Source organism: Heptranchias perlo, unplaced genomic scaffold (assembly GCF_035084215.1).
Source record: "Heptranchias perlo isolate sHepPer1 unplaced genomic scaffold, sHepPer1.hap1 HAP1_SCAFFOLD_921, whole genome shotgun sequence".
NCBI lineage: Eukaryota > Metazoa > Chordata > Chondrichthyes > Hexanchiformes > Hexanchidae > Heptranchias > Heptranchias perlo.
Genome location: NW_027139962.1, coordinates 57942 through 74536, shown reverse-complemented (window position 1 = coordinate 74536; position 16595 = coordinate 57942). Strand labels below are relative to the sequence as shown.

At 58.9% G+C, this 16595-nt stretch overlaps 1 protein-coding gene across 1 annotated transcript; it reads right to left on the bottom strand.

Moving 5' to 3' along the window:
- Positions 1-778: 778 nt before the first annotated feature.
- On the bottom strand, positions 779-15311 carry LOC137319892 (F-box/LRR-repeat protein 19-like; the record flags this gene model as incomplete). Its single annotated transcript, XM_067981787.1, has 4 exons — positions 14876-15311; positions 5798-6016; positions 4738-4881; positions 779-864 (listed from the first exon to the last, which is right to left on the bottom strand). Coding segments are annotated over exons 1-4 (494 nt in total), but the record flags the coding sequence as incomplete, so codon positions are not given.
- Between the last annotated feature and the right edge of the window lie 1284 nt (positions 15312-16595).

Sequence of the window (16595 nt, the reverse complement as noted above, 5' to 3'; positions counted from 1 at the left end):
TGTATCCAGACACCCCCTCTCCCCCGAGACAGTATCCAGACACCCCCCCCTCTCCCCCGAGACAGTATCCAGACATCACCCCCCTCTCCCCCGAGACAGTATCCAGTCACCCCCTCTCCCCCGAGACAGTATCCAGACATCACCCCCTCTCCCCCGAGACAGTATCCAGTCACCCCCTCTCCCCCGGGACAGTATCCAGACATCACCCCCTCTCCCCCGGGACAGTATCTGGTCATCACCCCCTCTTCCCCGAGACAGTATCCAGACATCACCCCCTCTCCCCCGGGACAGTATCCAGACATCACCCCCTCTCCCCCGAGACAGTATCCAGTCACCCCCCTCTCCCCCGAGACAGTATCCAGTCACCCCCTCTCCCCCGAGACAGTATCCAGTCACCCCCTCTCCCCCGAGACAGTATCCAGTCACCCCCTCTCCCCCGAGACAGTATCCAGTCACCCCCTCTCCCCCGAGACAGTATCCAGTCACCCCCCTCTCCCCCGAGACAGTATCCAGACATCACCCCCTCTCCCCCGAGACAGTATCCGGTCATCACCCCCCTCTTCCCCGAGACAGTATCCAGACATGACCCCCTCTTCCCCGAGACAGTATTCAGACACCCCCCTCTCCCCTGGGACAGTATCCGGTCATCACCCCCTCTCCCCTGAGACAGTGTCCGGTCATCACCCCCTCTCCCCCCGAGACAGTGGTGATCGGGCTGGGGTACAGGTGCACGGGGTGGGGAGGGGTAACGACAAGGGGATAGAAAGATGCTGCTTACCTTCCCGGATTTGCCTTCCTGGTGGCACTTGGGACACTCCAGCAGTTGGGAATCTCGTCGTTGATGACGCCCTCCGTCACGCACACCTGGAAGAGAGCGAGAGTCAGCGAGCACCAGGAGGAGAGAGTGGGTGAGAGGGTCCCATCGAGAGGGGAGGGCGGGGAGAGGGGTCCCATCAAGAGGGGAGGGCGGGGAGAGGGGTCCCATCGAGAGGGAGGGGCGGGGAGAGGGTCCCCATCGAGAGGGGAGGGCGAGGAAAGGGGTCCCATCGAGAGGGGAGAGCGGGGAGAGGGGTCCCATCGAGAGGGGAGAGAGTGGGGAAAGGGGTCCCATCGAGAGGGGAGAGAGTGGGGAAAGGAAGGGTCCCATCGAGAGGGGAGAGTGGGGAAAGGGGTCCCATCGAGAGGGGAGAGAGTGGGGAAAGGGGTCCCATCGAGAGGGGAGAGAGTGGGGATAGGGGTCCCATCGAGGGGGAGAGGGGGTCCCATCGAGAGGGGAGAGCGGGGGAAAGGGGTCCATCGAGAGGGGAGAGAGTGGGGAAAGGGTCCCATCGAGAGGGGAGAGAGTGGGGATAGGGGGTCCCATCGAGGGGGGAGAGGGGTCCCATCGAGAGGGGGAGAGCGGGGAAAGGGGTCCCATCGAGAGGGGAGAGGGGTCCCATCGAGAGGGGAGAGAGTGAGGATAGGGGTCCCATCGAGAGGGGAGAGCGGGGATAGGGGTCCCATCGAGAGGGGAGAGTGGGGCAAGGGGTTCCATCAAGAGGAGAGAGTGGGGAAAGGGGTCCCATCGAGAGGGGAGGGCGGGGATAGGGGTCCCATCGAGAGGGGAGAGCGGGGAAAGGGGTCCCATCGAGAGGGGAGAGCAGGGATAGGGGTTCCATCGAGAGGGGAGAGCGGGGGATAGGGGTCCCATCGAGAGGGGAAGCGGGGAAAGGGGTTCCATCGAGAGGGGAGAGCGGGGGATAGGGGTTCCATCGAGAGGGGGAGAGCGGGGATAGGGGTCCCATCGAGAGGGGAGAGCGGGGAAAGGGGTCCCATCGAGAGGGGAGAGCGGGGCAAGGGGTTCCATCAAGAGGGGAGAGAGAGAGAGAGAGGAAACGGGCCCCAGGGAGGGAGAGGGAGAGAGAGAGAGCGGGGGAAACGGGCCCCAGGGAGAGAGAGAGAGAGAGAGAGAGGGGAAATGGGCCCCAGGGAGAGAGAGAGAAAGAGAGAGAGAGCGGGGAAACGGGCCCCAGGGAGGGAGAGAGAGAGAGCGAGAGAGAGGGGAAATGGGCCCCAGGGAGGGGGAGAGAGAGAGAGGGGGGGGGAAACGGGCCCAGGGAGTGGTGGAGAGAGAGAGGGGGGGGGGAAACGGGCCCCAGGGAGAGAGAGAGAGAGAGAGAGAGAGAGGAAACGGGCCCCAGGGAGGCAGAGAGAGAGAGAGAGAGAGAGGGGAAACGGGCCCCAGGGAGGGAGGGAGAGAGAGAGAGAGAGCGGGGAAACGGGCCCCAGGGAGGGAGAGAGAGAGAGAGAGCGGGGAAACGGGCTTCAGGGAGAGAAAGAGAGAGAGAGAGAGAGCAGGGAAACAGGCCCCGGGGAGGGAGAGAGAGAGCGGGGAGAACGGCCCCAGAGAGGGGGGAGAGAGAGAGAGAGGGGAAACGGGGCCCCCAGGGAGGGGGAGAGAGAGAGAGGGGGAGGGAAACGGGCCCCAGGGAGAGAGAGAGAGAGGGGGGAAAACGGGCCCCAGGGAGAGAGAGAGAGAGAGAGAGAGAGAGAGAGAGCGGGGAAACGGGCCCCAGGGAGAGAGAGAGAGAGAGGGGGGAAACGGGCCCCAGGGAGGGGGAGAGAGAGAGAGGGGGGGGGAAACGGGCCCCAAGGAGAGAGAGAGGGGAAACGGGCCCCAGGAGAGAGAGAGTGGGGAAACGGGCCCCAGGGAGGGAGGGAGAGAGAGAGAGAGAGCGGGGAAACGGGCCCCAGGGAGGGGGAGAGAGAGAGAGAGAGAGAGAGAGCGGGGAAACGGGGCCCCAGGGAGGGAGAGAGAGAGAGAGAGAGAGAGCGGGGGAAACGGGCTTCAGGGAGAGAGAGAGCGCGGGGAAGCGGGCCCCAGGGAGGGAGAGAGAGAGCGAGAGAGAGGGGAAACGGGCCCCAAGGGGAGAGAGAGAGCGGGGAAACGGGCTCCCCAATCCCCTCCCCCGACGGGCTCCCCATCCCCCCTCCCCCCCCGACGGGCTCCCCATCGCCCTCCCCCCGACGGGCTCCCCATCGCCCTCCCCCCGACGGGCCTCCCCATCGCCCCTCCCCCCCGACAGGCTCCCCATCGCCCTCCCCCCGACGGGCTCCCCATGCCCCTCCCCCGACGGGCTCCCCATCGCCCTCCCCCCGACAGGCTCCCCATCGCCCTCCCCCCGACGGGCTCCCCATGCCCCTCCCCCCGACGGGCTCCCCCATCGCCCTCCCCCCGACAGGCTCCCCATCGCCCTCCCCCCGACGGGCTCCCCATGCTCCCCTCCCCCGACGGGCTCCCCATCGCCCTCCCCCCCGACGGGCTCCCCCATCGCCCTCCCCCCGACAGGCTCCCCATCGCCCTCCCCCCGACGGGCTCCCCATGCCCCTCCCCCGACGGGCTCCCCATCGCCCTCCCCCCGACGGGCTCCCCATTCCCCTCCCCCCCGACGGGCTCCCCATGCCCCTCCCCCGGACGGGCTCCCCATCCCCCTCCCCCGGACGGGCTCCCCCATCCCCCTCCCCCCGGACGGGCTCCCCATGCCCCTCCCCCGACGGGCCTCCCCATTCCCCTCCCCCCCCGACGGGCTCCCCATCCCCCTCCCCTGGACGGGCTCCCCATCCCCCTCCCCCGGACGGGCTCCCCATCCCTCTCCCCTGGACGAGCTCACCATCCCCCTCCCACTGACGGGCTCCCCATCCCCCTCCCACTGACGGGCTCCCCATCCCCCTCCCCCGGACGGGCTCCCCATCCCCCTCCCACTGACGGGCTCCCCATCCCCCCTCCCACTGACGGGCTCCCCATCCCCCTCCCCCCGGACGGGCTCCCCATCCCCCTCCCACTGACGGGCTCCCCATCCCCCTCCCCCCGGACGGGCTCCCCATCCCCCTCCCCCCGGACGGGCTCCCCATCCCCCTCCCACTGACGGGCTCCCCATTCCCCTCCCCCGGACGGGCTCCCCATCCCCCTCCCACTGACGGGCTCCCCATCCCCCTCCCCCGGACGGGCTCCCCATCCCCCTCCCCCCGGACGGGCTCCCCATCCCCCTCCCCCGGACGGGCTCACCATCCCCCTCCCACTGACGGGCTCCCCATCCCCCTCCCACTGACGGGCTCCCCCATCCCCCTCCCCCGGACGGGCTCCCCATCCCCCTCCCACTGACGGGCTCCCCATCCCCCTCCCACTGACGGGCTCCCCATCCCCCTCCCCGGACGGGGCTCCCCATCCCCCTCCCACTGACGGGCTCCCCATCCCCCTCCCCCCGGACGGGCTCCCCATCCCCCTCCCCCGGACGGGCTCCCATCCCCCTCCCACTGACGGGCTCCCCCATTCCCCTCCCCCGGACGGGCTCCCCATCCCCCTCCCACTGACGGGCTCCCCATCCCCCTCCCCCGGACGGGCTCCCCATCCCCTCCCCCGGACGGGCTCCCCATCCCCCTCCCCCGGACGGGCTCACCATCCCCCTCCCACTGACGGGCTCCCCATCCCCCTCCCCCTGACGGGCTCCCCATCCCCCTCCCCCGGACGGGCCTCCCCCATCCCTCTCCTCTGGACGGGCTCCCCATCCCCCTCCCACTGACGGGCTCCCCATCCCCCTCCCACTGACGGGCTCCCCATCCCCCCTCCCCCGGACGTGCTCCCCATCCCCCTCCCCCCGGACGGGCTCCCCATTCCCCCTCCCCCGGACGGGCTCCCCATCCCCTCCCCCCGACGGCTCCACACCCCCCCCCTCCCCCCGATGGGTGCGGGATACTCACCTTCAGGCAGCCAGGGTGGACAATCTCGTTGCAGATGGTGCACTCCATCAGGGAGAGGTTGAACTTCTCGGCCTCCCCCTCCACCGACTCCTCCTTCCCCGCTTCCCCGCACATCAGGCAGACCGCCGTATGAGGTAGCACGGGCTGAAACGGTCAGGGACAGAGAGAGAGAGAGACAGACACACACACAAGTCAGTCAGGGGCCGGGTACGGAGGCACGAACTGGTCTCTCGAAATGATGCAAAGGGACGTTTGACGGCAGTGGGAGCTTTACTCTGTATCTAACCCTGTACCAGCCCTGGGAGTGTTTGACGGGACAGTGTAGAGGGAGCTTTACTCTGTATCTAACCCTGTACCTGCCCTGGGAGTGTTTGACGGGACAGTGTTAGAGGGAGCTTTACTCTGTATATACCCTGTACCTGCCCTGGGAGTGTTTGACGGGACAGTGTAGAGGGAGCTTTACTCTGTATCTAACCCTGTACCAGCCCTGGGAGTGTTTGACGGGACAGTGTAGAGGGAGCTTTACTCTGTATCTAACCCTGTACCTGCCCTGGGAGTGTTTGACGGGACAGTGTAGAGGGAGCTTTACTCTGTATCTAACCTGTGCCTGTCCTGGGAGTGTTTGATGGGACAGTGTAGAGGGAGCTTTACTCTGTATCTAACCCTGTACCTGCCCTGGGAGTGTTTGATGGGACAGTGTAGAGGGAGCTTTACTCTGTATCTAACTCTGTACCTGCCCTGGGAGTGTTTGATGGGACAGTGTAGAGGGAGCTTTACTCTGCATCTAACCCTGTACCTGCCCTGGGAGTGTTTGATGGGACAGTGTAGAGGAGCTTTACTCTGTATCTGACCCTGTACCTGCCCTGGGAGTGTTTGACGGGACAGTGTAGAGGGAGCTTTACTCTGTATCTAACCCTGTACCTGACCCTGGGAGTGTTTGATGGGACAATGTAGAGGGAGCTTTACTCTGTATCTCACCCTGTACCTGCCCTGGAGTGTTGGACGGGACGGTGTAGAGGGAGCTTTACTTTGCATCAGTCCCCGTTCGAGCGCCACTCACCGCTGTACACTGCCGGAGAAGGCACGACTGCTTCATGCGCCCGGGGCCCCCGAACTTCTTCATGTCCTTGCAGAAGTGGCACTCCCCGCACTCGGTCCGCTGGCAGGCATCGCACTTACGGCAGCGCGTTCTGCGTCTGCGAGCCCCGCTCGCTGCCTTGCTGGAGGAAACCTTTGGTCCCGAGGACATTGGTGCTTTAGACTTTGCCTTGGCCTTGGACTGAAAACGGAAAGCAGGAGTTAGCAGGAACACAAGGACATGCACACAGAGCAGGAAAGGCCAAGGGTCCATCGGCAGTATTCAGGGAGCGCCGCACTGTCGGAGGGTCAGTACTGAGGGAGCGCCGCGCTGTCGGAGGGTCAGTACTGAGGGAGCGCTGCGCTGTCGGAGGGTCGGTACTGAGGGAGCGCCGCACTGTCGGAGGGTCAGTACTGAGGGAGCGCAGCACTGTCGGAGGGTCAGTACTGAGGGAGTGCCACACTGTCGGAGGGTCAGTACTGAGGGAGGGCCGCACTGTCGGAGGGTCGGTACTGAGGGAGCGCCGCACTGTCGGAGGGGCAGTACTGAGGGAGCGCCGCACTGTCGGAGGGGCAGTACTGAGGGAGCGCCGCACTGTCGGAGGGGCAGTACTGAGGGAGCGCCGCACTGTCGGAGGGGCAGTACTGAGGGAGCGCCGCACTGTCGGAGGGGCAGTACTGAGGGAGCGCCGCACTGTCGGAGGGTCAGTACTGAGGGAGCGCTGCACTGTCGGAGGGTCGGTACTGAGGGAGCGCTGCACTGTCGGAGGGTCGGTACTGAGGGAGCGCTGCACTGTCGGAGGGTCGGTACTGAGGGAGCGCCGCACTGTCAGAACTGAGGGAGAGCCGCACTGTCGGAGGGTCGGTACTGAGGGAGCGCCGCACTGTCGGAGGGTCGGTACTGAGGGAGCGCTGCACTGTCGGAGGTGCCGTCTTTCATGTGAGAGATTAAACCGAGGGCCCCATCTGCCCTCTCGGGTGGACGTAAAAGATCCCACGGCCACCATTGGAAAAAGAGCAGGGGGGAGTTCTCCCCGGTGCCCTGGGGCCGATATTTATCGCTCAACCAACGTCACTAAAAAACAGTTTGTCTGGGTCGTTATCATGTTGCATTTTGTGGGATCTTGCTGTGCGCAAATTGGCTTCTGCAGTTTCCCTACATTACAACAGTGACTGCGCTTCGAAAGTACTTAATTGGCCGTGAAGCACTTTGGGACGTCCGGAGGTCGATAAAGGGGCTGCAGTGAACGACCCCAACCCCGGTTGCTGGTCAGCAGACCCGCGTCTGACCAGGATCCGGATGGACTGTGATGCCCCCCACAGTCGAATAATCAGCCCTCACTCACCACTCGGGCTCGCGAACGAGGACTGGGCGACTGACCGATGGGTTTATCCGACAGGGGGGCGGCGGGGTTGTTTAAAAGAAACTCGGGGGGAAAATGAAGCCCCGATCGGTGAAACTAGTGGAACGTTTCCAGGTCTGGAGTCAAACCTCAGAAGGCAGGCAGGCTCCAGAAACAAAGTATTCTAGGAGCCAGCCAGCTGCATTGTGGGGGAGGTGGGGGGGGGAGTATTAATCGGACAAATTCAGCGGTTCACCTTGAACGAGTCAGCAGGAAATGACGTGGGGGGGTTGAGCAGGGAAACAGAAAATTTAAGAGGCGGCCTCATCACCCATCCTGATCGGACGAGATGAAGTAGAGAGGGAGGTGGCTCGTGTGGAGCATGGACGCCCGGACAGACCATTAACCAACCCCTTGAACCAGTCCTGAGTCCAGGAACGAAAGAGAGACTTAAACCATAGTCTCCATCACACCCACCCCCTGTTCCCAATCCCCACTACAGTACTGGACTCACAGTCTCTCCGTCACACCCACCCCCTGTCCCCAATCCCCAGTACAGTACTGGACTCACAGTCTCTCTGTTACACCCACCCCCTGTCCCGGGAGCGTGTCAGTATTTATAGGGAGTCCCCGGGAGTGTGTCAATATTTACACAGGGTCCCTGGGAGTGTGTCAGTATTCACAGTGAGTCACCAGGAGCGTATCAGCATTTACAGGGGGTCCCCGGGAGTGTGTCAGTATTTACAGAGGGTCCCCGGGAGTGTGTCAGTATCTACAGAGTGTCCCCGGGAGTGTGTCAGTATTTACAGGGGGTCCCCGGGAGTGTGTCGGTATTTACAGGGGGTCCCCAGGAGTGTGTCAGTATTTACAGGGGGTCCCCAGGAGTGTGTCAGTATTTACAGGGAGTCCCCGGGAGTGTGTCAGTATTTACAGGGGGTCCCCTGACGTGTGTCAGTATTTACAGGGAGTCCCCGGGAGTGTGTCAGTATTTACAGGGAGTCCCCCGGTGTGTGTCAGTATTTACAGGGGGTCCCCGGGAGTGTGTCAGTATTTACAGGGAGTCCCCGGGAGTGTGTCAGTATTTACAGGGAGTCCCCGGGTGTGTGTCAGTATTTACAGGGGGTCCCTGGGAATGTGTCCGTATTTACAGGGGGTCCCTGGGAATGTGTCCGTATTTACAGGGGGTCCCTGGGAATGTGTCCGTATTTACAGGGTGTCCCCGGGAGTGTGTCACCATTTGCAGGGAGTCCCCGGGATTGTGTCAGTATTTACAGGGGGTCCCCAGGAGTGTGTTGGTATTTGCAGAGAGTCCCCGGGAGTGTGTCAGTATTTATAGGGGGTCCCCGGGAGTGTGTCAGTATTTACAGGGGGTCCCCGGGGAGTGTGTCAGTATTTACAGGGGGTCCCCGGGAGTGTGTCAGTATTTACAGGGGGTCCCCGGGAGTGTGTCAGTATTTACAGGGGGTCCCCGGGAGTGTGTCAGTATTTACAGGGGGTCCCCGGGAGTGTGTCAGTATTTACAGGGGGTCCCCGGGAGTGTGTCAGTATTTACAGGGGGTCCCCGGGAGTGTGTCAGTATTTACAGGGGGTCCCCGGGGAGTGTGTCAGTGTTTACAGGGGGTCCCCGGGAGTGTGTCAGTATTTACAGGAGGTCCCCGGGAGTGTGTCAGTGTTTACAGGGGGTCCCCGGGAGTGTGTCAGTATTTACAGGGGGTCCCCGGGAGTGTGTCAGTGTTTACAAGGGGTCCCCAGGAGTGTGTCAGTATTTACAGGGGGTCCCCGGGGAGTGTGTCAGTATTTACAGGGGGTCCCCGGGAGTGTGTCAGTATTTACAGGGGGTCCCCGGGGAGTGTGTCAGTGTTTACAGGGGGTCCCCGGGAGTACATCAAGGGAGCCTGGCGAGTTCAGAAGGGCAGGGGGGGTTGGATGATAGGTGTTTACTGGAGAGGAGACAGCATACAAGCCCTCCAAGTTGTCAGCCTCGGCTCCGTTGGTATGTCTCTCCCCTCCAAGTCAAAAGGTCGTGGGTTCAAACCCCAGTCCAGAGACTCGAGCCCCATAATCCAGGCCGACACTCCCGGTTGCCGGTACTGAGGGAGCGCCGCACTGTCGGAGGGTCGGTGCTGAGGGAGCGCCGCACTGTCGGAGGGTTGGTGCTGAGGAGTGCCGCACTGTCGGAGGGTCGGTGCTGAGGGAGCGCCGCACTGTCGGAGGGTCGGTGCTGAGGGAGCGCCGCACCGTCGGAGGGTCGGTGCTGAGGGAGCGCCGCACCGTCGGAGGGTCGGTGCTGAGGGAGCGCCGCACCGTCGGAGGGTCGGTGCTGAGGGAGCGCCGCACCGTCGGAGGGTCGGTGCTGAGGGAGCGCCGCACCGTCGGAGGGTCGGTGCTGAGGGAGCACCGCACCGTCGGAGGGACGGTACTGAGGGAGCGCCGCACTCTCGGCGGGCAGTACAGAGGGAGCGCCGCACTGTCGGAGATGCCATCTTTTGGATGAGGCATTAAACCGAGGGCCCCGTCTGCCCCTCTCAGGTGGGCATAAAAGATCCCACGGCCACTATTGGAAGAAGAGCAGGGGGGAGTTCTCCCCGGTGTCCTGGGGCCAATATTTATCCCTTAACCAACATCACTAAAAAAAAGATTATCTGGTCGCTGTCACATTGTTTGTGGGATCTTGCTGTGCACACATTGGTTGCTGCCTTTCCTACATTACAACAGTGACTACACTTCAAAAAAAAAGTACTTTGTTGACTGAGGAACGCTTTGGGACGTCCTGAGGTGGTGAATTTCTAAATCCTACCTGTCCCCACTCTCTCCCTCTTCCCCCGTGCTGAAATCAATACTCTTTGTCCTGTCCCTGGAGGTAACTCCTCAGCTCCCTCAGTCTCCCAGCAATCTCCAGGCTTCTGGATTGTCTCAGTCTCGCCTCTTTTCATTGTAGCTGCTCACACCTCCCCCCACGACCCTCTCTTAAGCATAAGCTTCAAAACAAAACCCGCCCAAGGGGTTTCAGAAGGACAGATTCACGCCTTCTCACGGCTTTCAAGTGCAAGTTTGCGTGCAAGAGTTGGGGAGGGACAGTCAGAGAGTAATTGCCAACAAATTCCCTCCCCCCCAAACACATGCACAGAACAAGCACATTGCAAATCCCCCTCCCCCCCCTCGTGTGTAGACGTGTTGAAGATTCGGAGAGGGCTGGTATTAAGTGATCTTGCTGGGCTATTCGCCTGCAGGGGCGTCACAGCTCATGCCACGATCCTGCCACCAGGGCTGATTTATTTCCACCAACGCCCCCTGCTGAGCTTAGAAGGGGGTGATCACTGGTGCCAATACATCAGTAGCGGCTGGATGGCAGGGGGTGGGGGGACACACACACACTTAATGATTCCCTCCCTCCAAAAAGAAAAACACATTTCCCAGAACACTGGGTCTAAATTGACCCCAAACCTTGCAGTGTTTCGTGTTTTTCTCCACACAGCTCCCCCTCCCCCTCCCAGCAACCGTGAGAGTTGCTGGCAGCAAATCAGCAGCAGCAGCCCCTTAAGTAGCAGCAGCAGCCCCTTAAGTAGTAGAAGCAGCGGCCCCTTAAGTAGCGGCAACAACCCCTTTAAGAAGCCGCAGCAGCCACTTAAGTAGCAGCAACAACCCCTTTAAGAAGCCGCAGCAGCAGCCGCTTTCGTAGCAGCAACAGCCCTTTAAATAGCAGCAGCAGTAGCCCTTTAAGAAGCCGCAGCAGCAGCCCCTTAGGTAGCGGCAGCAGCCACTTAAGTAGCAACCCCTTTAAGTGGCAGCCGTTCCGCAGCAGCCCTTTCAGTAGCAGCAGCACCACCTTAGCTGCAGCCTTTTAAGTAGTGTCTGCAGCCACTTAAAGGGCTGCTGCAGAATGCCTGATACTTAAGTTGCTGCAGCACCACTTTAGCAGCTGCAGCCTTTTAAGTGGTGTCTGCAGCCACTTAAGTAGCACGCGTTATGCAGCAGCCCTTTAAGTAGTAGCAGCACCACTTCAGCTGCAGCCACTTACATAGCAGCTGCAGCATTTTAAGTAGTGTCTGCAGCCCTTTAAGTAGCAGCAGCAGCTACTTACGTAGCAGGCTATCCGCAGCAGCCCTTTAAGTAGCAGCAGCACCACTACTTTAGCAGCTGCAGCCTTTTTAGTGTCTGCGGCCTTTAAGTAGCAGCAGCACCACTTTGGCGGCAGCAGCAGCCACTTACGGAGCAGCTGCAGCCCTTCAAGTTGTGTCTGAAGCCACTTAAGTAGCAACGCCTTTAAGTAGCAGGCGTTCCGCCGCAGCCCTTTAAAGTAGCAGCAGCCCTTTTAAGTAGCAGCAACAACCACTTTGGCAGCAGCACCCATTTTCGCAGCAGCCTTTTAAGTACATAAGAACATAAGAAATAGGAGCAGGAGTAGGCCAATCGGCCCCTCGAGCCTGCTCCGCCATTTAATAAGATCATGGCTGATCTGATCCTAACCTCAAATCTAAATTCATGTCCAATTTCCTGCCTGCTCCCCATAACCCCTAATTCCCTTTACTTCTAGGAAACGGTCTATTTCTGTTTTAAATTTATTTAATGATGTAGCTTCCACAGCTTCCTGGGGCAGAAAATTCCACAGACCTACTACCCTCTGAGTGAAGAAGTTTCTCCTCATCTCAGTTTTGAAAGAGCAGCCCCTTATTCTAAGATTATGCCCCCTAGTTCTAGTTTCACCCATCCTTGGGAACATCCTTACCGCATCCACCCGATCAAGCCCCTTCACAATCTTATATGTTTCAATAAGATCGCCTCTCATTCTTCTGAACTCCAATGAGTAGAGTCCCAATCTACTCAACCTCTCCTCATATGTCCGCCCCCTCATCCCCGGGATTAACTGAGTGAACCTTCTTTGTACTGCCTCGAGAGCAAGTACGTCTTTTCTTAAGTATGGACACCAAAACTGTATGCAGTATTCCAGGTGCGGTCTCACCAATACCTTATATAACTGCAGCAATACCTCCCTGTTTTTATATTCTATCCCCCTAGCAATAAAAGCCAACATTCCATTGGCCTTCTTGATCACCTGCTGCACCTGCATACTAACTTTCTGATTTTCTTGCACTAGGACCCCCAGATCCCTTTGTACTGAAGTACTTTTCAGTCTCTTGCCATCAAGATAATAACTTGCTCTCTGATATTTTTCCTGCCAAAGTGCATAACCTCACATTTTCCAATATTGTATTGCATCTGCCAAATCTCCGCCCACTCACCCAGCCTGTCTATATCCCCTTGTAGGTTTTTTATGTCCTCCTCACTCTCTACTTTCCCTCCCATCTTTGTATCATCTGCAAACTTTGATATGTTACACTCGGTCCCCTCCTCCAAATCGTTAATATAGATTGTAAAGAGTTGGGGACCCAGCACCGACCCCTGCCGAACACCACTGGCCACCAGTCCGAGAATGAACCATTTATCCCAACTCTCTGCTTCCTGTTAGATAACCAGTCCTCCACCCATGCCAGAATATTACCCCCAATCCAGTGATTTCTTATCTTGAGCAATAATCTTTTATGTGGCACCTTGTCGAATGCCTTCTGGAAGTCTAAATACACCACGTCCACTGGTTCCCCTTTATCCACCCAGTACGTTATGTCCTCAAAGAACTCAAGCAAATTTGTCAGACATGACTTCCCCTTCGTAAAGCCATGCTGACTTTGTCCTATTAAATTATGTTTATCCAAATGTTCTGCTACTGTCTCCTTAATAATAGACTCCAAAATTTTACCCACCACAGATGTTAGGCTAACTGTTCTATAATTTCCAGCCTTCTGCCTACTACCCTTTTTAAATAAGGGTGTTACATTAGCAGTTTTCCAATCTGCCGGGACCTTTGCCGAGTCCAGAGAATTTTGGAAAATTATTACCAAAGCATCCACAATCCCCACTGCCACAGTAGCAGCAGCACCACTTTGGCAGCAGCCCTTTAAATAGCAGCAGCACCACTTTGGCAGCCGCCCTTTAAAGTAGCAGCAGCAACCACTTTGGCAGCAGCACCACTTTAGCTGCAGCCTTTTAACTGGTGTCTGCAGCCACTTAAGTAGCAGGTGTTCTGCAGCAGCCCTTTAAGTAGTAGCAGCAGCAACCACTTTGGCAGCAGCCCTTCAAAGTAGCAGCAGCACCCACTTTGGCAGCAGCCATTTAAAGTAGCAGCAGCACCACTTTGGCAGCAGCCCTTTAAGGAGCAGCAGCAACCACTTTGGCAGCAGCCCTTTAAAGTAGCAGCAACCACTTTGGCAGCAGCCCTTTAAAGTAGCAGCAGCAACCACTTTGGCAGCAGCCTTTTAAAGTAGCAGCAGCAACCACTTTGGCAGCAGCTCTTTAAAGTAGCAGCAGCCCTTTCAAGTAGCAGCAGCACCATTTTGGCAGCAGCAATCTTTGGTAGCAGCCCTTTTAAGTAGCAGCAGCACCCACTTTGGCAGCAGCCCTTTAAAGTAGCAGCAGCACCACTTTGGCAGCAGCCCTTTAAAGTAGCAGTAGCACCACTTTGGCAGCAGCCCTTTAAGGAGCAGCAGCACCACTTTGGCAGCAGCCCTTAAAAGTAGCAGCAACAACCACTTTGGCAGCAGCCCTTTAAAGTAGCAGCAGCAGCACCACTTTGGCAGCAGCCCTTTCAAGTAGCAGCAGCAGCATTTTGGCAGCAGGCCTTTAAATGGCAGCAGCAACCTTTGGTAGCAGCCCTTTCAAGTAGCAGCAGCAGCCCTTTAAAGTAGCAGCAGTACTTTGGCAGCAGCCCTTTAAGTCATGTCTGCAGCCACTTAAGTAGCAGGCGTTCCGCCGCAGCCCTTTAAGTAGCAGCACCACTTTGGCAGCAGCCCTTTAAAGTAGCAGCAGCACCACATTAGCAGCAGCCCTTTAAAGTAGCAGCAGCACCACTTTGGCCAGCAGCCCTTTAGAGTAGCAGCAGCACCACTTTGGCAGCAGCCCTTTCAAGTAGCAGCAGCAGCACCACTTTGGCAGCAGCCCTTTCAAGTAGCAGCAGCAAGCACTTTGGCAGCAGCCCTTTAAAGTAGCAGCAGCAAGCACTTTGGCAGCAGCCCTTTAAGTCGTGTCTGCAGCCACTTAAGTAGCAACACCTTTAAGTAGCAGGCGTTCCGCCGCAGCCCTTTAATTAGCAGCAGCAACCACTTTGGCAGCAGCCCTTAAAAGTAGCAGCAGCAACCACTTTGGCAGCAGCCCTTAAAAGTAGCAGCAGCAACCACTTTGGCAGCAGCCCTTTCAAGTAGCAGCAGCAGCATTTTGGCAGCAGGCCTTTAAATGGCAGCAGCAACCTTTGGTAGCAGCCCTTTCAAGTAGCAGCAGTACTTTGGCAGCAGCCCTTTAAGTCATGTCTGCAGCCACTTAAGTAGCAGGCGTTCTGCCGCAGCCCTTTAAGTAGCAGCACCACTTTGGCAGCAGCCCTTTAAAGTAGCAGCAGCACCACATTGGCAGCAGCCCTTTAAAGGGCAGCAGCAACCACTTTGGCAGCAGCCCTTTAAAGTAGCAGCAGCAACCCACTTTGGCAGCAGCCCTTTAATGAGCAGCAGCAACCCACTTTGGCAGCAGCCCTTTAATGAGCAGCAGCAAACCCCCCCTACTCTTTCTCCTCAGACTTCCATGATATTGAGAGAGGGGAAGAGGGTTTTTTTTTTAAAACTCCTGGATATTATTTCGCCGAGACAAACCCCCCGGAGACCGATCCTTTTATTAACCTGCGCGCCGCTCTCCTGCTCCTCATCCTCGGGGCTCAGCGCCATGTCAGGTCAGGGCCGGGCCGATCCGCGGGCTCTCCTCATCAGCACCACCGCCGCCGCCGCCGGCATCACCTCCACCACCACCGCCGCCGTTACCTCATCCACCGCCGCCGCCATCATCCCCTCCCGCGATGTTGAGGAATCCGAGGTCGGGGAGGGAGGGAGGGAGGGAGGGGAAAGAAAATCGTGAGGTAAAAATTTTTTTATTTTTTTTGATTTAAAGCTTTTTCTTCGACGTTGTGTGAAAGGAGGACGAGGTTTTTCGCTGATTGATTTCGAGGCGGACGCCCACCGTTCACTCGCAGCGCTCCGGCCTCCTCCTCGTCTCCATTTTCCCCGCCATCATGGCGGCCGTCTCCTTCTTCCTCTCCTCCCTCCCTCTCTCTCCCACTGCGCAGGCGCGGCCGCGCCGCCCGACGGGAGTTGTAGTTTTGTTTAACCCCCTCACACCGCCATGTGCGGCTGCGCGGACCCGCACTACAACTCCCACAACCACCGCCACCCCCCGAGGCCTGACGGGAGTTGTAGTTTTTTCAACCTACTCCGCCATGCGCGGCTGCGCGGCCCCGCACTACAACTCCCACAACGCACCGCGCTCATGCCCCCACCACCCCCGAGGCCTGAGGGGAGCTGTAGTTTAAATCCCCTTAAAAAAAAAACCCCAAAGCGATTCTTTTTTTGTTGTTCTTCCCACTTGATGGAATTATTATTATTATTATTTTTTTAAAAAGCCGGTCCCATTTTCAGCCGCAACAAATCAGCAGCCGCCCCCCCCACCGATAGGGGCCGCGCAGCGCATGCGTCGGCGCCGCAAAGGCTTCTGGGGGGCGTAGTCCACTCGCTCCCTCCCGGCAGGCTGTGCCTACATCACCCAGCAGGCAATTCGGCAGAACCCGCCCCAGGCAGGGACAAAGGCCACGAGTGCGCACGCGCGCGCCCATCCCGCTGCCTCATGGGAAATGTAGTCTTTCCACCACCCCCACCATTACTGCCATGATGAAGCAGCCAAATTAATTCTTGGGTGGCAGATGGAGGGTTCTGCAGACTGGGTTTGCACAAAAAAAAAATCAACGCCACTCCCTTTAATTTGCACTCCCCTTTAAGGTGGGGATGAGGGGGGGGGGTGAAATTAAGGACATCGCAGCAAAATAACCCATACCCCCAAGTAACAGGTCAACAGATCCTTCACCTCAACTTACCGCCGACGGTGAGGCTCATCATACGCCTTACCGTAGAAAGCTACGGCACAGAAGGTGGCGGCCACTCGGCCCATCGTGCCCCGTGCCGGCCGAGAAAGAGCCACTCGGTCCGCAGCCCCCCCGTAGGTCACGGCCCTTCAGGCTCACGTCCGGGTAACGAGTCTCCATCACCCCTTTCGGGCATCGAGCGGGAGCAGGCCATTCGACCCTTCGAGGCTGCTCCGCCATTCAATAGGATCGTGGCTGATCCATCCATCTCAATGCCATATTCCCGCTCTCTCCCCGTACCCCTTGACGCCTTTTGTGTCTAGAAATCTGCAGCGAGTTCCGGACCCCCACCACCCTCTGGGTGAAAAAAAATTCTCCTCGGCTCCCCTCTAATCATAGGAACAGGAGGAGGCCATTCAGCCCCTCGTGCCTGCTCCGCCATTTGATAAGATCATTGGCTGATCTGTGATCTAACTCCATATACCTGCCTT